A 26891-nucleotide genomic window follows, 5' to 3' on the forward strand; every position below is an offset into this window, starting at 1 on the left:
TCACCTCATCCTTCATAGACCCATCCGCTGACACGTCCACTCCCAAATATCTGAATACATTCACCTCCTCCATACTCTCTCCCTCCAATCTGATATCCAATCTTTCATCACCTAATATTTTTGTTATCCTCATAACCTTACTCTTTCCTGTATTCACTTTTAATTTTCTTCTTTTGCACACCCTACCAAATTCATCCACCAATCTCTGCAACTTCTCTTCAGAATCTCCCAAGAGCACAGTGTCATCAGCAAAGAGCAACTGTGACAACTCCCACTTTGTGTGTGATTCTTTATCTTTTAACTCCACGCCTCTTGTCAAGACCCTCGCATTTACTTCTCTTACAACCCCATCTATAAATATATTAAACAACCACGGTGACATCACACATCCTTGTCTAAGGCCTACTTTTACTGGGAAATAATTTCCCTCTTTCCTATGTACTCTAACTTGAGCCTCACTATCCTCGTAAAAACTCTTCACTGCTTTCAGTAACCTACCTCCTACACCATACACCTGCAACATCTGCCACATTGCCCCCCTATCCACCCTGTCATACGCCTTTTCCAAATCCATAAATGCCACAAAGACCTCTTTAGCCTTATCTAAATACTGTTCACTTACATGTGTATATGTTTCACTGTAAACACCTGGTCCACACACCCCCTACCTTTCCTAAAGCCTCCTTGTTCATCTGCTATCCTATTCTCCGTCTTACTTTTAATTCTTTCAATAATAACTCTACCATACACTTTACCAGGTATACTCAACAGACTTATCCCCCTATAATTTTTGCACTCTCTTTTGTCCCCTTTGCCTTTATACAAAGGAACTATGCATGCTCTCTGCCAATCCCTAGGTACCTTACCCTCTTCCATACATTTATTAAATAATTGCACCAACCACTCCAAAACTATATCCCCACCTGCTTTTAACATTTCTATCTTTATCCCATCAATCCCGGCTGCCTTACCCCCTTTCATTTTACCTACTGCCTCACGAACTTCCCCCACACTTACAACTGGCTCTTCCTCACTCCTACAAGATGTTATTCCTCCTTGCCCTATACACGAAATCACAGCTTCCCTATCTTCATCAACATTTAACAATTTCTCAAAATATTCCCTCCATCTTCCCAATACCTCTAACTCTCCATTTAATAACTCTCCTCTCCTATTTTTAACTGACAAATCCATTTGTTCTCTAGGCTTCCTTAACTTGTTAATCTCACTCCAAAACTTTTTCTTATTTTCAACAAAATTTGTTGATAACATCTCACCCACTCTCTCATTTGCTCTCTTTTTACATTGCTTCACCACTCTCTTAACCTCTCTCTTTTTCTCCATATACTCTTCCCTCCTTGCATCACTTCTACTTTGTAAAAACTTCTCATATGCTAACTTTTTCTCCCTTACTACTCTCTTTACATCATCATTCCACCAATCGCTCCTCTTCCCTCCCGCACCCACTTTCCTGTAACCACAAACTTCTGCTGAACACTCTAACACTACATTTTTAAACCTACCCCATACCTCTTCGACCCCATTGCCTATGCTCTCATTAGCCCATCTATCCTCCAATAGCTGTTTATATCTTTCCCTAACTGCCTCCTCTTTTAGTTTATAAACCTTCACCTCTCTCTTCCCTGATGCTTCTATTCTCCTTGTATCCCATCTACCTTTTACTCTCATCTGTTTCTTGTCATCTGCACTTCATCCACGCACATTCAAGCATCCCAGTTTTATAAAGTTTTTCTTCTTCTCTTTTTTAGTAAATGTCTACAGGAGAAGGGGTTACTAGCCCATTGCTCCCGGCATTTTAGTCGCCTCATACGACACGCATGGCTTACGGAGGAAAGATTCTTTTCCACTTCCCCATGGACAATAGAAGAAATAAAGAAGAACAAGAGCTATGTAGAAAAAGGAGAAAAACCTAGATGTATGTATATATATATGCATGTGCATGTCTGTGAAGTGTGACCAAAGTGTAAGTTGGAGTAGCAAGATATCTCTGTTATCTAGCGTGTTTATGAGACAGAAAAAGACACCAGCAATCCTACCATCATGCAAAACAGTTACAGGTTTCTGTTTCACAGTCATCTGGCAGGACGGTAGTACTTCCCTGGGTGGTTGCTGTGTGGTGTAAATATTATGCAGAGAGTTTGGAGTGTGGAAATTAGGAGAAGGTGTGGAGTTAATAAAGTATTAGTCAGAGGGCTGAAGAAGAGTTGTTGAGGTGGTTTGGTCATTCAGAGAGAATAGATCAAAGTAGACTGACATGGAGAGCATATAAATCTGTAGGGGAAGGAAGGCGGGGTAGGGGTTGTACTCAAAAAGGTTGGAGGGAGGGGGTAAAGAAGGTTTTGTGGGCAAGGGGCTTGAACGTCCAGCAAGCGTGCGTGAGCGTGTTAGGAGTGAATGGAGACGAATGGTTTTTGGGACCTGACGAGTTGTTGGAGTTTGAGCAGGATAATATTTAGTGAAGGGATTCAGGGAAACCAGTTATTTTTATGTGTGTATAGCCGGACTCGAGTACTGGAAATAGGAAGTACAATTCCTGCACTTTAAAGGAGGGGTTTGGGATACTGGCAGTTTGGAGAGATATGTTATATATCTTTATATATGCTTCTAAACTGTTGTATCTGGGCACCTCTGCAAAAACATTGATTATGCATGAGTGAGGTGAAAGTGTTGAATGATGAAAGTATTTTCTTTATGGGGATTTTCTTTCTTTTTAGGTCACCCTGCCTCGGTGGGAGATGGCTGATTTGTTGAAATTTTTTTTTTTAAGAAACATGTGCTCTTTATGTTTTCTGAAGTTTGAATATGAAGTAATGTTTATCTGTATTCAGTACTGTTTTGCTCAGTCAGCTGGCTTGGCATGTCCAATCTGACATAAGTTTCTTAATGATTTCAGGGCATCTTTTCCAACTTTCAGATGTAATCCAGTAATTGAATTTTATTACATAAATAGAAAACATTCAGTTACAATATATGCATTTTCTAGCTCGTCCAAGCATGACAGAGACAACAGCACTAGGAGCAGCAATGGCAGCAGGAGCTGCAGAAGGCATAGCAGTATGGGACCTAACTAAACTCTCTCCTCTTACTACTGATGACTTTACACCAACCTTACTGCCTGAAGGTGAGTAAAGGAATGTTGAAGTTAAGGACCAGAGGAAGAGAATGACTTTCAATTGCTATAAATTTGTCACTAAGATTTAAATTGAATTTCATTTGTAATCCTCTGAAACATAGCAGTCAGCCTGTTACAATATGTGGATCAAACTTTTCTTTTAACACACCAGCCATCTCTCACTAAGGTAGGGTGACCCAACAAGGGCTGTACATTCACTATTCATTTGATTGCTGTCTTTCCAGAAGTGTGCAGATATCACAATTCAATGGCCCTTCAAACTGCAATATCCCCTCCCCTCCTTCAGAGTGCAGGCACTGTATTTCCCACTTCCAGGACTCAGATCTGGCTAATTGATATCCCTGAATCTCTTCATAGATGTTACCCTATTTACACTCCAACAGCAAGTCAAACCATAAAACTCACTTGCTTACACTCAATCTGATCTTAAACAATATTTGCTGGTAAAGGGTCATAAATTCTCTCGTTGGCTTTCCTTTTGCACTCATCACTATTGTTTTTACTTCTCTTTATTTATCTATATATGCTGCCATCCATATGTCATTTCTACATTATAAACCTTCTCATTTGCTAACTTTTTCTCCTTTACCACCCTCTTTACCTAATCATTGTACCAGTCATTCCTCTTCCCATCCACACCTATCTTTCAGCCATAAACTTCTGCTGGTACACACTTCCAATACTTTATTAAATCTACCCTATTCCTCTTTAACCCTTTCCTCATTACCTGTATTCTTTTTAACCCACCCCACCTTTCTCTAGTTCATTCACTTTCATATCTCTTACTTTCTGATGCCATTCTCCTTGTATACTATCTTTCTCTTACTCTTACTGTAGGTACCAATAAATAATGATCTGGCACATCAGTTGTTCTTTTAAAAACATGCACATCATGAGTGTACCCATTAGTATTTTATATACTAATACATAGTCTAGCAGACTGCTGCCATTGCACACTATATCATATCTTGTGTATGTATATATTTATTCTGTTTTTATTAAATAAGTTTTACCTAGATACCTAGGGATTGGCAGAGAGCATGCATAGTTCCTTTGTATAAAGGCAAAGGGGACAAAAGAGAGTGCAAAAATTATAGGGGGATAAGTCTGTTGAGTATACCTGGTAAAGTGTATGGTAGAGTTATTATTGAAAGAATTAAGAGAAAGATGGAGAATAGGATAGCAGATGAACAAGGAGGCTTTAGGAAAGGTAGGGGGTGTGTGGACCAGGTGTTTACAGTGAAACATATAAGTGAACAGTATTTAGATAAGGCTAAAGAGGTCTTTGTGGCATTTATGGATTTGGAAAAGGCGTATGACAGGGTGGATAGGGGAGCAATGTGGCAGATGTTGCAGGTGTATGGTGTAGGAGGTAGGTTACTGAAAGCAGTGAAGAGTTTTTACGAGGATAGTGAGGCTCAAGTTAGAGTATGTAGGAAAGAGGGAAATTATTTCCCAGTAAAAGTAGGCCTTAGACAAGGATGTGTGATGTCACCGTGGTTGTTTAATATATTTATAGATGGGGTTGTAAGAGAAGTAAATGCGAGGGTCTTGGCAAGAGGCGTGGAGTTAAAAGATAAAGAATCACACATAAAGTGGGAGTTGTCACAGTTGCTCTTTGCTGATGACACTGTGCTCTTGGGAGATTCTGAAGAGAAGTTGCAGAGATTGGTGGATGAATTTGGTAGGGTGTGCAAAAGAAGAAAATTAAAAGTGAATACAGGAAAGAGTAAGGTTATGAGGATAACAAAAATATTAGGTGATAAAAGATTGGATATCAGATTGGAGGGAGAGTGTATGGAGGAGGTGAATGTATTCAGATATTTGGGAGTGGACGTGTCAGCGGATGGGTCTATGAAAGATGAGGTGAATCATAGAATTGATGAGGGGAAAAGGGTGAGTGATGCACTTAGGAGTCTGTGGAGACAAAGAACTTTGTCCTTGGAGGCAAAGAAGGGAATGTATGAGAGTATAGTTTTACCAACGCTCTTATATGGGTGTGAAGCATGGGTGATGAATGTTGCAGCGAGGAGAAGGCTGGAGGCAGTGGAGATGTCATGCCTGAGGGCAATGTGTGGTGTGAATATAATGCAGAGAATTCGTAGTTTGGAAGTTAGGAGGAGGTGCGGGATTACCAAAACTGTTGTCCAGAGGGCTGAGGAAGGGTTGTTGAGGTGGTTCGGACATGTAGAGAGAATGGAGCGAAACAGAGTGACTTCAAGAGTGTATCAGTCTGTAGTGGAAGGAAGGCGGGGTAGGGGTCGGCCTAGGAAAGGTTGGAGGGAGGGGGTAAAGGAGGTTTTGTGTGCAAGGGGCTTGGACTTCCAGCAGGCATGCGTGAGCGTGTTTGATAGGAGTGAATGGAGACAAATGGTTTTTAATACATGTGCTGTTGGAGTGTGAGCAAAGTAACATTTATGAAGGGGTTCAGGGAAACCGGCAGGCCGGACTTGAGTCCTGGAGATGGGAAGTACAGTGGCTGCACTCTGAAGGAGGGGTGTTAATGTTGCAGTTTAAAAACTGTAGTGTAAAGCACCCTTCTGGCAAGACAGTGATGGAGTGAATGATGGTGAAAGTTTTTCTTTTTCGGGCCACCCTGCCTTGGTGGGAATCGGCCAGTGTGATAATAATAATAAAAAAAAGTTTTACCTATTACCAAACCTCTTTTTATACGTAATTAGAGGTCCTCTTATTATCATTTACCCCTGGCACTCCAAGCTTACCTACTATGCCCTCTGCAACAGCCTCCTCTTCTTTAGCATTCAAGTCCTCCACAGTACATTAAATGAGGCTATAGTTTGTATTGTGTTGATATTAGAGAAACAGTAGTACTGGTACTTTTCATTAAGTTACTGATAATCTCATCTTTGCAGAGCGTGAGCAGTCCTATGAGCGATGGTGTATGGCTGTGGAGCGGTGTATGGGCTGGGAATTACCAAGGGATAAACAACCTGGACCAGGTAGTGCAGAAAACTAAATTTACATATTCAATAATTTTTCAAAGTCTGTAGCTAGCCTGTGTATTTGCATGGAGGAGAAACATCTGCAAGTCCAGCATGTTGATTAGTTGACTCCTTTTATTACATTTTTTGATGGCTGTTTAGTTTAATGGACTTTACACAATTTGTGAATTGAATGCTTAGAAGTGTGAGTGTTGCAATCTGAAATATAAGATGTTAACTTTGGGGCTTAATAGTTTATCAAGGTTCTTTCTGTTTTGTTATTTACACAAACACACACACATGTGCATACACAAACACACATGCACATGCATGCAAAGTAATTATATAGGATAGAAAAGAGCACACACTTACCAGGAAATTAACCCGAAAAAGAAACGCTGGAATCATAGAGCTGTCAGAAAATATTTCTTGATTTTAATAGGGAAAATTTTTAAATTAAACAATGACATAGTGAGTGCTGGCTCCATGCAGTTCAAAAGTTAAATATGAAAGCTCTAAATCACATCAGTATATCAAAATCTAGTGACATGCTCAGGAGCTGTAGCTCCTTCCTCTTTTACCACTACATTAATTATACACCCCATGCCCATCCTGTGGGCAGTAGGCTAAAGATTACAGAGGCTTGTAATAAATCAGGGATTATCTTTCCCTTTTCCCTGCTAACTTATATTGTTAATTACATATGCAAAAATTCCTCATTCAACATGTTTATAATTGGCCACTGAGGCTTGAAAAAATGAAATGAACTAACCAGACTGGATCTAACATTCACTTAGAACCCATCAAATATTGAAGAATTAATATACGAACAACCAACAAGGAGCCAGTAATAGATACACCTAATGTTTGGGTTTCTGCTGAATGTGGGGGTTGCAGAATAAGTTAAGTGGGATATGTAGCAGTTGGATGGCATACAGGAGAGGCATCTTCCAGGGAATGAGAAATATTTTAGCTGGAGTAAAGTGGGAAATTGAGTTCATTTGGGAGTTCAACATTGAGGATGATGGAATCTCTCTTATAAATATGTAGTAAATTCACTAAAAATATCTTTCCTACCCAAGAAATAATTGAAGACAAATACAAAGACATCCATTTGGTTCCACAGGCCTCTTTTAAGAAAATATTGAAGAAAGGAGGATTGAGAAATATAGTTAAAAACTTACAACTGTTGGCTCTGTGAACCATCCAGTGAGCCACTAATGGTAGTGGCCTGATTGAGTAGGCACTCAACAAGGTCAAGCTGGTAGGGTAAAAAGTCATCAAAAATCAATCATAGGTGAGATGAGCTAGGAACAAATGTGTTAGAATTATGAAGAAAGCACAGGTAAGTATGGTGGTGACCACCCCACAGTGTTGCAAAATATACAATTGTCTGTTAAGAATTAAGTAATTAGCTTTAAAAATGGCACAAACTGATTACAGACAAAGGAAGGTCTTTTTTCAAGTAAATAAGTATAACTACCAGATCTAGAGGAGGCTTCACATCCCCTTCGTATACTAGTGACTAGTGTGGTGATAAAATTAGGATAAAACACCTGAAAGTAGTATTAGGATTGGATAAGATTTCACCTGGGTACTAAGAAATATAAAAAAAAAAAAATTCAGCCTTGCACAGTAGTCACAACAAGCATACCACATTACACTACCCATTTCCTCAATACCTCATTGAACATAAATAAGGTAATTTCTCATCTTGCTTAATAGATTCTTCCTAACACACAAAATGAGCAATGAATACACCTGTTTTGCATACTTCAAAGACCTGCAGTATTTAGGTACTATTTCATTTATTTTCAGCAAAATATGTGATAATCTGCCTTAGATTTCCAAATGCATATTTGGTGTTTATAACAACTGGACATTTTGAATGTTCAGTACCATAAATGTGCCTCATGAATAAATGGTCTTGGAAGCCTTGCCCCTACCTCATCCCAGTGGACTCCCTGTCTCTGAGGCATCCTACCTGAGAGACATACTGTAATCATGGTGTAGCTGAGCCACCCTGTTCAAAACTTGATGTAACCACAATATTCAGCAGCAGTTTTTACATTATGAAGAAAGCATTATCCTATTCCATTATCTCAAAATTAAGCTCTCCTTTTTCTTTTAAGAGCATGGCAGTCAAGGGAATGGTACAATAACATTGGCTTTTGAACAAAAGGCATTTGAACAAATGAGAAGGAACAATCTGTCCTTGGATGCCTTGAAGCCAAAAACTGATGTTTCATGTTAGAAGAAGACTGTTCATTTATGCATATTTTTCCAGACTAGAGGGTAGTCTTGTCAGCATTCAATACATAATGTAGTGTGTTCTCTCCTCCTCCTCTGTGATGGCTTAAAGTTGAATAGGATAATCCTGCTGCCTTGCCTGGTAGTCTGCTGATGACAACCTGCCTGATAGTCACATGTTGTGCAGCCTCTATATTTTCTTAAATTTCTTGTTCCAGCACTTGGTAATGCTAAATGTAATACAGCACCACAACTGCTTTTACCATCACTGCTTGGTTGAACACATATGTGTTCAAAGAAAGCCTCTTTTGCTGCATGTCCTTGATCCATAAATTTAGTCCTTTCTCCATTTTGATTATGTTTATATTGTATCATGCATAAAAGATGTCCTCTTTTCACCTGGTATACTGCTTGCCACTCTTTTCCGAATCTTTGCTCATTTTTTCCATTTACTGCACTATGAATTTATTTGCAGCAGAATATCAGCCAACAGCAGCTGCTGTCTTGCTCTTAGCAAGCATTTCCAATAACCCCAATTTCTTACTGGTAAAAGTGTTATTTGGCATAGAAGCCACAATGAACATTAGAACACTGTAGTAATCCAAATAATAGCTCAGTACAGTGATAGTCATACTCACTTGTAATTACCTTTTTGTAGCTACAGGGACAGAGCTGTGCTCATGGTGTCCTGTCTTCAGAACCCTGTAATTTGTTCATCATAATTTTTTTAAAATTCCTAATGGTTGAAGCACTTATTACATTCTCTTGTAATTTATACCTTTCATCATTTATACCTTACATCATCTTGTAATTTATACCTTTCACTGGTTTGCAATGGAAAATTTCTTAGTATTTCTTCAACTTCACTTTTTTTCCAACTTTTGTCCCAGCTGGAGGCATGAAAATATTCCTCTTTATTTAGAAAGAATAAAAAGTTAAAGCACCATGGGTGGAATAGTATTCAAATAGCTGACACTTAGGAGAAGGCTCAATCATACCTACTCTTGAGCCTGTATATGCCTCTGACACTTCTTTATCTAAAGCATTATGCCTACTATTTTGAGACTTAAAAAATACTTCCCAGTCCTTGTGGCTCTTCTCTCTTCAACTAACCTCCTCCTCCTTGTAGAATCTCAACAGCCTATCCATATTTCCACTATTTATTCCCTTGAGTATTCTGTATGTCATGATCTTATCCTTTCCAGTTCTCCTCTCTTTTAGAGTGTGAGTGAGTGTGAGTGTGAGTGTGTGTTTGTGTGTGTGTGTGTGTGTGTGTGTGTGTGTGTGTGTGTGTGTGTGTGTGTGTATGTGTGTGTGTGTGTGTGTGTGTGTGTGTGTGTGTGTGAGTGTGTGTGTGTGTGTGAGTGTACTCACCTATTTGTACTCACCTATTTGTGGTTGCAGGGGTCGAGTCACAGCTCCTGGCCCCACCTCTTCGCTGATTGCTACTAGGTCCTCTCTCTCCCTGCCCCATGAGCTCTATCATACCTCGCCTTAAAACTATGTATGGTTCCCGCCTCCACTACGTCACTTTCTAGGCTATTCCACGGCCTGACTACTCTATGACTGAAGAAATACTTCCTAACATCCCTTTGATTCATCTGAGTCTTCAACTTCCAATTGTGACCTCTTGTGTCTGTGTCCCTGTGTGAGTGTGTGTGTGAGTGTGAGTGTGTGAGTGTGAGTGTGTGTGAGTGTGAGTGTGTGAGTGTGAGTGTGTGTGTGAGTGTGAGTGTGTGTAAGTAAGTAAGTAAGTAAGTTTATTCAGGTATATACAAATACAGTTACATAGAATTATCATACATAGCAGCATATGTGTAGAGAACCTAGGATAACCCAAAAAAGTCAGACAGAGTGACTTATTTCCATTGGGGTCCTTGTGAGAGTGTGAGTGTGTAAGTGTGAGAATAATGTGAGAGTGTAAGTGTGAGAGTAATGTGAGAGTGTAAGTGTGAGAGTAATGTGAGAGTGTAAGTGTGAGAGTAATGTGAGAGTGTAAGTGTGAGAGTAATGTGAGAGTGTAATGTGAGAGTGTAAGTGTGAGAGTAATGTGAGAGTGTAAGTGTGAGAGTAATGTGAGAGAGAGAGAGAGAGAGAGAGAGAGAGTGTGTGTGTGTGTGTGTGTGTGTGTGTGTGTGTGTGTGTTGGGGGGCAGTGGGAGAAAGATTGGATGTGGGGTGGGGTGGGAAAAACCAGTTGTAGGGTCAGGGAGGGAGGGAGAGGGAGGGTGTGAGGGTAGGAGGTTGTAGGGTATAAGAAGGTTAGTAGGGAAGAGAAAGGTATATGGTGGGAAGGGAGTAAGGAAGGTTATGGGGTAGGGAAAGGATGGAATAGGAGGCTCTGGGGTGGGCAGATTTTGGGCTGAGAAAGGAGAGGATCTGGGGTGGGGTGGGGACAGAGGGACGGGGAGGAGGGAATGGGAGGGTGTAGGGTGAGGGAAGGGAAGGAAGGAATTGTAGATTTTGGGGTGTAAACAAATACATACATACATACAGTCATTTACAAAAATTAATAAAAAATCAACAACAATGAACATGGGGAAAACAAATCTAAATATGTACATAAAACACTGGAGAAAATATTAATGCATGTAATATATCTTAACATTAATTAAGCATTGTATGGTACTTTCATACACTAAAAAAGGCAGATATAATGTTTTTGAGAACTTACATTTAACAGATATAGGTAATGGTCATGGACTGGGCCGTGGGGGAGTTGACCCCTGGAACTCCCTCCAGGCATACTCCTCCTCCAGGTAATAGCACAATTCATTTACAACACTGATAACAACAGCAATGAGTATAGCATGAACTATGGTACAATAAGGAATAATTTTGACAGGATAGTTACACTATACCTTCCTAAATAGTATGTCTGCCGTCCTCTTACCTGACTGCTGTACATTGTAAAAATGTTGGTAGAATTACCAACAATATGTAATGCAAAAGGACACTAGTGCAGCTAATGTGACATTTTTATTGTGGCAACATTTTGCTCTCCAGGAGCTTTGTCAGGCTTGACAAAGCTCCTGGAGAGCAAAACATTGCCATAATAAAAATGTCACATTAGTTGCACTTGTGTCCTTTTACTTTACATGCTGTATACATGTTTATCTTCATCTTCTCGGGGAAGTAGAGAGGAATCCTTCCTCTGTAAGCCATGCGTGTCATGAGAGACAACTAAAATGCTGGGAGCAAGGAGTTAGTAACCCCTTCTCCTGTATAAATTACTGAATGTGAAAAGAAGAAAAACTTTATAAAAGCATTTCTCCTTTTTTGGGTCACCCTGCCTCAGTGGGAGATGACCAGTATGTTAAAAAAATATATATTCATTTTGGTTTGAAGATTGTTGTCTTCTGTGAAAACAAGAACTTGGTCATAATGCTTTTATGATTAATTATCAGTGTTTGTTACTTAAGAGTATGGCTTAAGTATTACAGTATGTATAATAGTTTACTGAACTGAAACCACCCTTTCTTTTACTTCTGAAATCTTCTATTTTTGCATAATAACTAAAATTACATTTATAAATAATAGATATTTTAGCCCAGATTGTTTGAGTCTCTTGCTAAACCTCTTATTTCATACTGATTAATTATTTTATTCAAAAGTTGAATATGTTGCTGTTATGTATGTTTGTAGTTGTTGCAGTGTTTGTGTGTAATTAGCTTTCAGTAACTGATCCACTGAACAAAAAATATTAGTTTAAAAATAAAGAGAAAGCTTGAGCTACTATAAAAACATATATAATGCATAAAACTGGATAAGTTTATCTTGAAGCACTTTTGTTTGCAATCTGTATATGAAACCTTACATAATTCTACATGAACTAATAACTGTGTTGACTATACATGTAACTAATGTTTTCCTTGTGGCTGGTATCTCCCAGTTAACTATATGTCAGAGTTGTGAAGGATTTGTAGAATGTGTGAAAAACCACATTGACCAAAGAAAAGTTTTTTTCCAGTATTCACTCCCGTTAAGTGTGTTCACGGGGTTTATCCAGTCTTTATGACATTCGGTTAACATTATTCTTGGTTATTTTTTAAATTATTTCTTTCTGCTAAAAATGGTTCATTTGCATTAACCTAATTTACATTTAGCTGACATACATAAAAAAAAGAGAGTATGGAGGAGGTGAATGTATTCAGATATTTGGGAGTGGACGTGTCAGCGGATGGGTCTGTGAAAGATGAGGTGAATCATAGAATTGATGAGGGGAAAAGGGTGAGTGGTGTACTTAGGAGTCTGTGGAGACAAAGAACTTTGTCCTTGGAGGCAAAGAGGGGAATGTATGAGAGTATAGTTTTACCAACGCTCTTATATGGGTGTGAAGCATGGGTGATGAATGTTGCAGTGAGGAGAAGGCTGGAGGCAGTGGAGATGTCATGTCTGAGGGCAATGTGTGGTGTGAATATAATGCAGAGAATTCGTAGTTTGGAAGTTAGGAGGAGGTGCGGGATTACCAAAACTGTTGTCCAGAGGGCTGAGGAAGGATTGTTGAGGTGGTTCGGACATGTAGAGAGAATGGAGCGAAACAGAGTGACTTCAAGAGTGTATCAGTCTGTAGTGGAAGGAAGGCGGGGTAGGGGTCAGCCTAGGAAAGGTTGGAGGGAGGGGGTAAAGGAGGTTTTGTGTGCCAGGGGCTTGGACTTCCAGCAGGCATGCATGAGCGTGTTTGATAGGAGTGAATGGAGACAAATTGTTTTTAATACTTGACGTGCTGTTGGAGTGTGAGCAAAGTAACATTTATGAAGGAGTTCAGGGAAACCGGCAGGCCGGACTTGAGTCCTGGAGATGGGAAGTACAGTGCCTGCACTCTGAAGGAGGGGTGTTAATGTTGCAGTTTAAAAACTGTAGTGTAAAGCACCCTTCTGGCAAGACAGTGATGGAGTGAATGATGGTGAAAGTTTTTCTTTTTCGGGCCACCCTGCCTTGGTGGGAATCGGCCAGAGTGATAATAATAAAAAAAAAACATAAAAAAAAGGTCACTTGGATTAAATATATAAAAGATCAGCTGAGCTTTAAGTGCCAGTATTACTTTTTGAACATTCAGTCATTCAAAAGTGCATATTTCTGATAGGACAGGATGCACAGGCTGTGTGCTGGTATATCAACTTTTATAAATAAAGCTTCCTTTGTGCAGCATTCTTCTAACGTTGTTAAGTAATACTGACTTTGAACAAGCTCATGCAAAATATTCAATAGATTTGAGAACTGCATGAAAATGTGAAAATATGGCAATTATCATTATTGTTTGGTATAAATTAAGTTTTATATTGTATATTGATTATGTTATATATAAGAATATTATTTTACTTAGGGATTCACATTGGCTTTATTCATTGCTTAATTAGGGTCACTGTTGCACAGACAGTATACTTGTACGTACTGTTAATTTTTAATTCATGGATTCTCTGCCACACTACATGTTTTAGTAATATTTAGGTAGTATGTATATAAAATGAAAGCAAAATTAGCACAGTACAGTATTTACTTCATTAATAATAAATTTTATAATTACCACGTCTGGTGAAAAGCAGTATATCCCGGAATATTTCACTGAATTCCGGTGTAATTAAACTTAGCATGTGGAGAAAGTAAGTAAGGGGAAATTAAGAGGCTATGACACTGAAGTTTGATAGTTATTTTCTTATGTTTATTCTTTGATCAGATGAGTATTGCTATTACAGTAAGATTATTGATTATCTGGCTATCATATAGAGATGTATGTTGACAGCAGCTTGCCCTGCCAGGATCATTTATTATATTAATTATTTAATTTTCTGCTTTCATTTTTCACAGTTATTTATTGCTTGTAGTTTTCATATTGATAGAATTTATTAACTTAATTTTGATATAGTATTTTACTTTTAGAATTTATGCTGTATATCTAGATATGCTGTACAGCATTTGCTGCAGAAAGATAACATTCAGGTTAGTGAAGCAAATTAAGTTCTTATGGCAGGAATGAAACTAATACATGCATTAGAAATTTGTGAATTTGTAAGGTACAAGTATTCTTTCTAATTATACATGATCTGAATTATAGTTATACCAATGTAGTTAAACCAAAATGCTTTAGAACCATTTTAATTTCTCAGTGTAAACCACCTTGAAATTGCCTTTATGAGAAACACCTTTACTGTAGCATATTACTTTTAATTACACTCCATATTTTCCTTGTCTTTCTGTTTTTTTTATATTTAATGGCAGTTTTCAATACTTGGTAAGTGGGACTTTCTCTACTTGTACATATAACTGATGCCCAACTCTGCATGCAAAGTTCATCAACAAGTGTTGCAAGGGATCACTACTGGGTCAACATTCAGACATGGCAGAGGGAATGCTAAGCGAAATACTTTAGGGAAGATCCTGCATGCTTCATCTACTTCACATGTGGAAATGACGTTCTGTATTACAGATTTCTCATTTTAAATTTAATGTTTTATTAGCTTTATCGTTAACCAGTGAGCTTTATTTCAAAAGATTGTTGTTAATTATTTTTAAGATGTTTATGCTTAATTGAGCTAATTTACCTGACAAATTTGTTTAATATTAATGTATATTTGTTAGATATTTCCTCATTTATTTTTATTTTGTTTTCCTTATTTTTATCTTTACAAAGTTTTTTCAAATAAAAACTCTAGACACTTATATTTTTATTTTCCCTTTCATATTTTATGAAAAGTAAATCTTTACTATTAATGTAAGTGATTATTGCCACAGCAGCATCAGTAATACAGTAGAGCATCAGTAATACAGTAGAGCATCAATAATACAGTAGAGCATCAGTAATACAGTAGAGCATCAGTAATACAGTAGAGCATCAGTAATACAGTAGAGCATCAGTAATACAGTAGAGCATCAGTAATACAGTAGAGCATCAGTAATACAGTAGAGCATCAGTAATACAGTAGAGCATCAGTAATACAGTAGAGCATCAGTAATACAGTAGAGCATCAGTAATACAGTAGAGCATCAGTAATACAGTAGAGCATCAGTAATACAGTAGAGCATCAGTAATACAGTAGAGCATCAGTAATACAGTAGAGCATCAGTAATACAGTAGAGCATTAGTAATACAGTAGAGCATTAGTAATACAGTAGAGCATCTGTAATACAGTAGGCTGGAGGCAGTGGAGATGTCATGTCTGAGGGCAGTGTGTGGTGTGAATATAATGCAGAGAATTCATAGTTTGGAAATTAGGAAGATGTGTGGGATTACCAAAACTATTATCCAGAGGGTTGAGGAGGGGTTGTTGGAGGGAAGGCAGGGTAGAGGTCGGCCTAGGAAAGGTTGGAGGGAGAAGGTAAAGGAGGTTTTGTGTGCAAGGGACTTGGACTTCCAGCAAGCATGCGTGAGTGTGTTAGATAGGAGCATGTGGAGACACATGGTTTTTAGGACTTGACGTGCTGTTGGAGTGTGAGCAGGGTAATATTTATGAAGGGACTCGAGGAAACTGGCAGGCCAGACTTGAGTCCTGGAGGTGGGAAATACAGTGACGGCACTCTGAAGGAGGGGTGTTAATGTTGTAGTTTTATTATTGTAGTGTAAGCGCACCTCTGGCAAGAGAGTGATGGAGTGAATAATAGTGAAAGTTTTTCGTTTTTGGGCCACCCTGCCTTGGTGGGAGACGGCCGATGTGTTAATAAATAAAAAAAAAAATAAGATCGGTAATACAGTAGAGCATCAGTAATACAATAAAGCATCAGTAATACAGTAGAGCATCAGTAATACAGTAGATATCAGTAATAGAGTGATCAGCTTTTCTGCAAATTTAAAGAAAATTAGCATGATCGGTAATCCAGATAATGATCAGGTGTTCAGACTTTCCGACACCCCTTCAAACAATAGATTGTTCTCTCTACCTTAATATGTTGTGCTTTTGAATTGGAAACACAGGATGGCTTGTTAAATCAACCACTTGTTAATACTGCTGTGTATACTTATGCTGTTCCATATACTTTATAAAATAAAGTTTGGTGCTGACAGTAATAAAGAAGAAAAGACACTTTGCAGAACAAGCTTTTATTGGGACAATAGTTCAAACTGTTAAGATCAAAATGACTTTATAAAAATTTTAGGTTGAAAATTTCTCAATAAAAGCTTGCTTTGTAAAACACGTTTTCCTCTCATATACTGTACTGTATGCAAAATAACCACACATCAAGGGCTTGCAATGTTGCAGAAATACATTAGGAAATCCAGGAAAATCCATTCATGGGAACAGTTTTCTCTAGAGACCTGTTCCCATGAACAGATCTTCCTGGATTTTCTGCTCTATTTCTGCAACAATGCAAGCTCCTGATGTGTTGATTGCAACACTAAAGGTCTAAAGCTATCATACAACTCCCCCTGTGGTTATTTCGCATCTTGTGTCACTCATTTGCAATTATTGCATACCTTTTTCTTTCAACAAACCAGCCATATCCCACCAAGGGTGGCCCAAAAAGAAAAACAAAAGTTTCTCTTTTAAACTTCAGTAATATATAGAAGAGGGGTTATCAGCCTCTTGCTCCCAGCATTTTAGTTGCCTATTATGATATGCATGGCTTATGGAGGAAGAATTCTGTTCTATTTCCCCATGGAAAATTGAGTGTGAGTGTACTCACCTAATTGTGGTTGCAGGGGCCGAGACTCAGCTCCTGGCCCTGCCTCTTCACTGATCGCTACTGGGTCCTCTCTCTGCTTCCTGAGCTTTGTCATACCTCTTCTTAAAACTATGTATGGTTCCTGCCTCCACTACTTCACTTGCTAGGCTATTCCACTTGCTGACAACTCTATGACTGAAGAAATACTTCCTAACGTCCCTGTGACTCGTCTGAGTCTTCAGCTTCCAGTTGTGACCCCTTGTCCCTGTGTCCCCTCTCTGGAGCATCCTATCTCTGTCCACCTTGCCTATTCCCCGTAGTATCTTGTATGTCGTTATCATGTCTCCCCTGACCCTTCTGTCCTCCAGTGTCGTCAGTCCAATTTCCCTTAACCTTTCCTCGTACGACATTCCCTTGTGTGTGTGTGTGTGTGTGTGTGTGTGCGCGCGTGTGTGTGTGTTCGTGTGTTCTCACCTAATTGTACTCGCCTAATTGTGGTTGCAGGGGTTGAGACTCAGCTCCTGGCCTCGCCCCTTCACTGACCGCTACTGGGTCCTCCCTCCCTGCTCCATGAGCCTTATCATACCTCGTCTTAAAACTATGTATGGTTCCTGCCTCCACTACATCGCTTGCCAGACTATTCCACTTCCTAACAACTCTGTAGCTGAAGAAATACTTCCTAACATCCCTTTGACTCATCTGAGTCTTCAGCTTCCAATTGTGACCCCTTGTTTTTGTGTGTCATCTCTGGAACATCCTGTCTCTGTCCACCTTGTCTATTCCACGCAGTATTTTGTATGTCATTACCATGTTTCCCCTGACCCTCCTGTCCTCCAGTGTCGTCAGACCGATTTCCCTTAACCTTTCTTCATAAGAAGAAGAACCAGCCTTGTTGCAAACCTTTACACTTTCTCTAATTTCTTGATGTGTTTGACCAGGTGTGGGTTCCAAACTGGTGCTGCGTACTCCAGTATGGGCCTGACGTATACAGTGTATAAAGTCTTGAACGATTCCTTACTGAGGTACCGGAATGCTATTCTCAGGTTTGCCAGGCGCCCATGTGCCGCAGCAGTTATCTGATTAATGTGTGCTTCTGGTGACATACTCAGTATTATACATACCCCTAGATCTTTCTCCTTGAGTGAGGTTTGCAGTCTTTGGCTGCCTAGCCTATACTGCGTCTGCGGTCTTCTTTGCCCTTCTCCGATCTTCATGACTTTACATTTGACAGGGTTGAATTCTAGGAGCCAGTTGCTGGACCACACGTCCAGCCTGTCCAGATCTCTTTGTAAACCTGTCTGGTCCGTATCTGATTAAATTCTTCTCATTAACTTCACATCATCTGCAAACAGGGACACTTCTGAGTCTATCCCTTCCATCATGTCGTTCACATATACCAAGAATAGCACTGGTCCTAGGACCAGTGGGACCCTGCTCGTCACAGGCACCCATTGTGATACCTCATCACGCAACATGACTCGCTGTCACTTCCCTGTTAGGCAATCTCTGATCTATTGCAGTGCCCTTCCTGTTATATGTGCTGATCCTCTAGCTTCTGTACTAATCTCTTGTGAGGAACTGTGTCGAAGGCCTTCTTGCAGTCCAAGAAAATGCAGTCAACCCACCCCTCCCTCTCATGTCTTACATCAGTTACCTTTTCATAAAACTCTAGTAGGTTTGTGACACAGGATTTTCCTTCCATGAATCCGTGCTGGCTGTCGTTTATAACCTTGTTTTGCTCCAGGTGCTCCACCACTCTCCTCCTGATAATCTTTTCCATGACTTTGCATACTATCACGTCAGTGACACTGGTCTATAGTTTAGTGCTTCATTTCTATCTTCTTTCTTAAAGATGGGGACTACATTTGCCGTCTTCCATACCTCAGGTAGTTGCCCAGTTTCAAGGGATGTGTTGAAGATTGTGGTTAGTGGCACACATACACTGTCTCTGCTCCCTCTTTAAGGACCCACAGAGAGATGATGTTCGGTCCCACCGCCTTTGAGGTATCAAGGTCACTTAGGAGCTTCTTCACCTCCTGGGTTGTGTGTATTTCATCCAACACTTGTTGGTATATCCCTTGTTGGTGTACCCCACTGTTTTGTCTTCCCAGTGTCTCTTCAGCCTCCACTGTAAATACTTCCTGAAATTTCATGTTGAGCTCCTTGCATACTTCTTGGTCATTTCTTGTGAGCTCCCCACCAGCCTGATTACTTGGTCCTTGACTGTTGCCTTCCTCTTGATGTGGCTGTAAAGCAGTTTCAGGCCAGACTTGACTTTCGATGCTATGGCATTTTCGTACTGCCGCTGGGCCTCCCTCCTTATCTGTGCATACTCGTTTCTGGCTCATCGGCTAATCTCTTTATTTTCCTGAGTCCTTTGCCTTCTGTACTTTTTTCATTATCTAGTGCACTTAGTTTTTGCCTCCCTATACCTTTGGGTAAACCAAGGGCTCATTCTGTTCTTCCCATTATTTCTGTTACCCTTGGGAATAAACCTTTCCTCTGCCTCCTTGCAGTTTGTTGTTACGTAGTCCATCATTTCGTTTACTGACTTTCCTACCAACTCTCTTTCCCACTGAACCTCCTGCAGGAAGGTCCTCATGCCTGTGTAGTCCCCCCTTTTATAGTTTGGCTTTTCCCTTTCTACTCCTGTTACCCTCTCCACTTGTAGCTCTACGATGTATTCAAAGCTCAGAACCACATGGTTACTAGCTCCAAGGGGCCTTTCATATGTAATGTCCTCATTGTCTGAGCTACTCAGGGTGAACACAAGGTCTGTTCTTGCTGGCTCATCCTCCCCTCTCTCTCTGGTAGTGTCCCTAACATGGTGGTGCATGAGGTTTTCCAGTGCCACATCCATCATCTTGGCTGTCCATGTTTTGGGACCCCCCATGTGGCTCCAGGTTTTCCCAATCAATCTCCCTTTGTTTGAAGTCACTTACAACCAGTACTTCGCTCTACTCGAGTGAGCTCTTCTTGCCACCTCAGCTAGTGTGTCCACCATTGCTGTTGCACTCATTATATTCCTCTCTTGGCCTCCTGCAGTTCTGTGGTGTGTTATACATCACTGCAATGACTACCTTATGTTCCCCTGACTGAACTGTGTGTGTGTGTACACTCACCTAGTTGTGGTTGCAGGGGTTGATTCATAGCTCCTGGCCCCACCTCTTCACTGGTTGCTACTGGGTCACTGTCCCTGAACCATGAGCTTTATCATATCTCTGCTGTAAGCTATGTATGGATCCTGCCTCCACTACATCGCTTTCCAAACTATTCCACTTGCTGACTAATCAGTGACTGAAGAAATACTTCCTAACATCCCTGTGATTCATCTGTGTCTTCAACTTCCAGCTGTGTTCCCTTGTTGCTGTGTCCCATCTCTGGAACATCTAGTCTTTGTCCACCTTGTCAATTCCTCTTAGCATTTTATATGTCGTTATCATGTGTCCCCTATCTCTCCTGTCCTCCAATGTCGTTGTGTGTGTGTGTGTGTGTGTGTGTGTGTGTGTGTGTGTGTGTGAGTGTTAGTGTTAGTGTTATATCCTAGGTAGTAGGTTGGTAGACAGCAGCCACCCAGAGAGGTTCTACCATTCTGCCAAGTGAGTGTAAAACAAAAGCCTGTAATTTTTTGCATGATGGTAGGATTGCTGGTGTCTGTTTTCTGTCTCATAAACATGCAAGATTTCAGGTACGTCTTGGTACTTCTACTTACATTTAGGTCACACTACACATACATGTACAAGCATATATACGAACACCCCTCTGGGTTATCTTCTATTTTCTTACTAGTTCTTGTTCTTGTTTATTTCCTCTTAAATCCATGGGAAAGTGGAACAGAATTCTTCCTCCATAAGCAATTCATGTTGGACAAGGCAACTAAAATGCTGGGAGCAAGGGGCTAGTAACCCCTTTTGTATAAATTACTAAATTTAAAAAAGAGAAACTTTCGTTTTTCTTTTTGAGCCACCCTGCCTTGGTGGGGTATGGCCAGTTTGTTGAAAGAAAGTGTATATATGTGTATATATGTGCAGGAAGATCACAGTAAACAGGTGATATCAGAATATGGTTGAGGTGTAGCTTTGTTGTGGTGACGTGATGGTAAGGTGTAGTCTTGACCCTTTATATGCTTCCTTTGAGGTTTTGTTTTTTATAGTTCCTTGACAATGTGAGAAGTCACGAAAATGCTTGGAATTTTGCTATTCTTTCACAGTGGTGGTTTTGCATATGTATATATGTATCTTTCTTTCAACACACCGGCCGTATCCCACTGAGGCGGGGTGGCCCAAAAGGAAAAATGAGAGTTTCTCCTTTTACATTTAGTAATATATACAGAAGGGGTTACTAGCCCCTTGCTCCTGGCATTTTAGCCGCCTCTTACGACACGCATGGCTTACGGAGGAAGAGTTCTGTTCCACTTCCCCATGGAGATAAGAGGAAATAAACAAGAACTAGAAAGAAAATAGAAGAAAACCCAGAGGGGTATGTATATATATGCTTGTACATGCATGTGTAGTGTGACCTAAGTGTAAGTAGAAATAGCAAGACGTACCTGAAATCATGCATGTTCATGAGACAGAAAAAAGGACACCAGCAATCCTACCATCATGTAAAACAATTACAGGTTTTCGTTTTACATTCACTTGGTAGGACAGTAGTACCTCCCTGGGCGGTTGCTGTCTACCAACCTACTACCTAGAGTATATATGTATATACTAGAAATAATCTTTGACAATTCCTTTCCGTACTACCACCTCTACTTTATCTTAGGTTTCCTTACTACATTTGGAGTTCCTGCTAATGTAGGGTAACCTAACAAAGAAAACATTTACCATCATTCAAATCTGTCTTGCTGGAAGTGCTCAGATATCACAATTCAAATGATCCTTCAGACTAACATCCCTCCCCCATCCTTCAGTGCACAGGAAGTTTACTTCCTACCCCCAGGACTCTAGTCCTACTAACTGATTACCATGAATCATTTTATATATGTTACTCTGCTCACACTCCAGCAGCACTTCAAACCCTGAAAACCACTTGTCTCCACTCATTCCGATCTAACACGCTTACTTAACCTTCATTTCATCTACCCAATCCTTCCTGTGGTAATCATTACCCCTACATCCCTCCACCCCAGATTTATACAACCTTTGTCATCCTGTTCTGCTCAGTCCTTTTCTAAATTATCTGACCTCCTTGGCAACTCCTTATCTGTCCTCTGAATTATACCTTTTGTATCTTATGCTGTCTTATGTTTTCTGTGCTCTTAAGTCTCTGCATAATACAATATTCACACTACACAGTCCTCTCAAACATTACATTTCCATGCCTCCAACCTTCTCCTTGCTGCAATATTTATAGGTGATGCTTCACACCAGTTTAAAAGTGTTGGCACCCCTATATTCCATTTTTTTTTTTCTTTCAACAGATAAACTTTCCACAGATTTTTCTACACCACAACCCTTCTCTTACCTTGTTTTTTCCTCATCCATTATATGGTTCACCTAGTCTTTCATAGATCCATCTGCCAACATGTCTGCTCCTGTACTGTATATATTATTTATGGAGGGCGGGAGTCTAGCTATCTTCTTAGAACATATATTGAAGTACATTTTATCAGCACTTCAGTGACAATTCAGTTGCCATCATATTTGTTCTGTACAGTATATACATATATATGCATATTCTGTAATACTATTAATAGTTGTATCTAAATTATGCAAATTACTGTTGTAGGCACCATTGTCATGATACTGAAGTTTTTCATCAATCCAGAAAGATATCAAACTTGTTGGCTGTCAGATTAACAGCACCATAATTTCTGGATATAAGGACCACTGAGTGATGCATAGTACATATTGAGTACTTGTGCAGTGCAAAGAGAAAACAACCCAGTTTCATCAACAATTGAGTTCCTATAGTATATATGCATCTCCAGTTATTTCCAGCTAAATACAATGTAGCATATCTATGATTTGCTGATAAATATTAGGTCCAGGTGGTGGTCTTACAACCACATAAATGGTATCGTGGTTTTTCTCTTAGAATGTGAAAGAAAACAACCAAGTTTCATTGAACTGAAAACCTGCTGCTGTAGAACAGTTGATACTAAAACAAGTACAGAAATATTATCTTCCATCCTTCTGAGATGGTGAAACTGTTTCTACACAAGAACTTTGACAAGATGCTCACTACATAAAAAGTATGAGTCTCCTTGCTGACACAAGGGCACCAAAATCAGAAATAAAACACTTGCTTAATGGTGCCAAATTATACAGGTGTGGGAAAAGGGTTTGGAAGCAGTTGCTTAACCTAGATTTTTCTTTTAATTATATTAACCTAGAAAAAAGCACTTTGTCACCATTTTGTTGGTATTTACATGAGGCTCCATTTGTCTCTACACACTGTTTTAAGTCTGTATTCTTAGCCATTTCACCAAATCCATTTTCTCCTTGGATCTTAGGTTATGATTGTGAAACTGTTGTTCTAGAGTGGCTGGGCTAATTGATGTATATCTTTCCATGTTTCACCACTTTCATTCCTCATCACCTGCCTTCCTTTTACAGCTGTTGTATTTACTTTTGTCTAGCCACATGGTATTACATCATTAAATTGAAAGATTGCATTTCTTCCTTTTCATAAATGGGGTGCTTCTGGGCATAAGCCAACCCATTACAGACATGTATCACTTACCAGCTCTATCTATAGTTGACAGACTTGAAACTAAGAACTGGATCTGTGTTCCTCTGCTTGTTAGTTTTGCAAGATGGCTGATCTTCATGGGACTATTGCTGTCACTTCTGCAACTTGTTTTCCTTGGATGTACACCTAATTCAATCATACCCCACAACATTTCCAGTAGTGTCTTGGTAGCTGATTCAGGACTGGGAAATAATCAGAAGGCAGGAAGAGTTTTTGAGGTATACTTTCTATATATATCCAGTGACTTATGTAACTGTTGCTTTCATGTATTTATTTATTTATTTTATGTCTTTGCAAACAGTAATGAGTGATTTTTGTACAAATGTTTTTCTTTTCAAACCACCTATCATCATAAGTTCTTATGATTCAGGTCTGCTCTTCCCTTCCTCTTTTCCTGATGATCTGCCTTTCTGGGTTTGTGCTTACTTTTTCGTGATCATTTACATTTGTACTCTTATGCTAAGTCCTAATCATATTAGTGAAAGGCATCTGCCACAGTAGGTTAATAATATCATTAGAGTTTTGTGTCCCTCTCACATTGTCTTTGTTCATATAGTATTGCTGCCATGTTAACCTCTGTGCATAGATTGACAAATCACTTTAGCAGTCCAACATTTTTTTTGATGGATTGCCCCATTCATCAAAGTGAATGAGGACTTTAGTTTCAGCTCTTGAAATATCTTTTGGAGTACCTCTTTTTTATGCTGTTTTATTTTTCTAAAATGTTTTTACTAAAGATAAATAACTCTCTGTACTGCACAGCATGAAATGAATCTCAGAGTCTTAATGAGCTTTATGAATACCACATTAATGTTATATACTGGATCCTCAATCCTAGAAATCTACTTCTTGTAATAAACCTAATCTACAGTAAGTCAACCTCATTTTATATAATAAGTTGTCTGAAATCAACCAAAAATTCTGGAAACTTGGAAAATTTTTAATACATCCAGAAATGGATTTTTTTTTACATAATTTTTGCAACTACGTACTATAAAGACACACTGCAAAGGGTGGCGGAGGAATATGGGAGACTGTGTACAAAAAGGAAATTAAAAGTGAACATGGAAAAGAGAAAAGTGATGATTAATAATAGTCTAAGCAATGAATGATTAAATATCAGATTGGAGGAACAAATTAGGGAGGAAATGAATGTATTCAGATATTAAGGCATGGACATGTTAGGAGATGAGTTTATGAAAAATGAGGTTAAACCATAGAATAGACAACAGGATAAAGATAGGCAGTATGTTGAGGCATCTTTGGAAAGAAAAAAAAATGTATCAGTGTGTAGTGATACCATCCCCTTTTATATGGGTGTGAGGCATGAGCATTAAATGTTGCATCAAGGAGGAGGATGGAGGCAGTGGAGATGTCATGGTTGAGAGCAATGTGTGGTGTGAATATTATGAGCAGAATTGGAAGAGTTGGGGCTAGAAAACATTGTGGAGTTATCAGAAATATAATTCACAGTGCTGAATAGGGGCTGTTGAGGTGGTCTGGGTATTTAGAAAGGATATAGCAGAATAGGATGACAAAGAGGGTACATAACTCTGGGATGAAAGGAGGGATAAGAATTGTTCCAGGAACGGTTGGAGGGAAGGGGATCAAGGTGATTTTGAGTACTGTACTAGGTTTTTGAACATCTAACAGTCTTATGTAAGCACATGAGATTGGAGCAAGAGAGACAAATGGTTTTTATGGCTTGACATGCATATGAAGTGTGAGCAAGGTAACATTTATGAAGACATTCAGGGAAACTGGTTAGCCAGACTTGAGTTCTGGAGGTGGGAAGGACAGTTTCTTCACTCTGAAGAAGGGATGGGGATGTTGCAGTTTGACAGGCAATCTGGACTCTAATGTCAGCATGATTCTGGTAAGACAGTGACTGAATGAGTGATGGTACAAATGTCTCCTCTTTTTCAGGTCACCATACATCTGGTAGAGTATATGTATGTATTTGTTTATATACATACATGCTTACATAAATAAATACACATATACAAAAACATTAGAGCAAATATGTAAATCCTGTTTGTTGTCCTTGTTAGTCACATGCATCATTCATGTAAGTTAATAAAAAAATCTCCCCTTTCAGACCATGAGTATCGATTACTATCATCAGTTCCACCTGGTCTGTTCCTCCTTACTTCGTGTTTTATCTTAATGGCTGCCAGTTACCTTCACAAATCTTCATGACACCAGCAGGCCTGTTTTCTAGCCAGGGAGAATTTTGAATAATAGTTAATGGTCAGCTTTTAATTACAAAAGATTGTTCTGAATTGATACTTGTATTTTGTACAAAAAATTAAATGTCACATGGCCAATTTAACAAAGGAGCATACTGTATTATATTTAACACATTTAATCCAATACTTTAACAAAGGTTGTTTATTGGTACAGTATATAATACTGTATTGAGTAGCATAATAGTAACAGATATTCCGTAATGAATTTTCACACGTGGTATTAACGACTGCATAATTTTTAGCATAAACAACCTTAAATCATCTGTTATAAAGAAACTTCATTGGTAAAGAAAGTTCTCTTAATGTATTATAGATTTCTGTATATTTAAAAACATTGTAGTAATTGTAGTAATACTAGGTCTAGCAAATGTTAGAAATAATAATGTGTTGTCAAAAAAATGTACTTTACAAAGATTTTTATGAAATAATTCCTTCAGAATAATTTGTTTCTTTTTCCTTTCCAAAAATAAATGCAGTAATTGTGTGTTGTCTCTATCTGTTGTTGCTTCCAGGGGTCATTACCATCATGGTCTGACCCCAGACCAGGCCTCCTCATTGATAGACTGAGGAAACAGGCTCTTGGTGCTAGCAACACACAGTCCAATACAGGCACATCAGCAGCAGCTGATCAGGCACCAGATTAACTTGAACTTAAAAAAAAAAAAAATTCTTTGCTAAGGTTACAATGTGTGTTTACATTTCATAATTTGATTGGTACAAAGAAAGCCACTATCATGACGAGGCATTTCAGACAGACGTAACCCAATACATGTACATACTTATAGTCTACTTAAGGCTCGGCAGGTGAAGAGTTGTAGGATACAAATATTCAATATTTCACTCTATTATTAATATGAGGTAGTACAATTAATGATACAAACATACATTTTAAAGTTTGTAATAATGGCTTAATAGCTAAGGGATAATAAAATATTTGGGAGAGTTGCTTTAAATTTGGTTAGAGTTTAGCATAGTGTGGGTATTGTTTTTATTAAGAGAT

At 39.0% G+C, this 26891-nt stretch overlaps 1 protein-coding gene across 4 annotated transcripts in view; it reads left to right on the forward strand.

Moving 5' to 3' along the window:
- Positions 1 to 26333, forward strand: part of LOC128690913 (glycerol kinase-like) — a 67523-nt gene extending 41190 nt beyond the window's left edge. For all 4 annotated transcript variants that reach the window (XM_070088332.1, XM_070088335.1, XM_070088334.1 and 1 more), the window contains exons 11-13: positions 3005 to 3142; positions 6028 to 6114; positions 25741 to 26333. In XM_070088332.1, the coding sequence (XP_069944433.1) occupies positions 3005 to 3142; positions 6028 to 6114; positions 25741 to 25841 (326 nt within the window). In that variant the 3' untranslated portion in view covers positions 25842 to 26333. The remainder of the gene's footprint in view (positions 1 to 3004; positions 3143 to 6027; positions 6115 to 25740) is intronic.
- Positions 26334 to 26891: the final 558 nt, after the last annotated feature.

This window comes from Cherax quadricarinatus, chromosome 24 (genome assembly GCF_038502225.1).
Source record: "Cherax quadricarinatus isolate ZL_2023a chromosome 24, ASM3850222v1, whole genome shotgun sequence".
NCBI lineage: Eukaryota > Metazoa > Arthropoda > Malacostraca > Decapoda > Parastacidae > Cherax > Cherax quadricarinatus.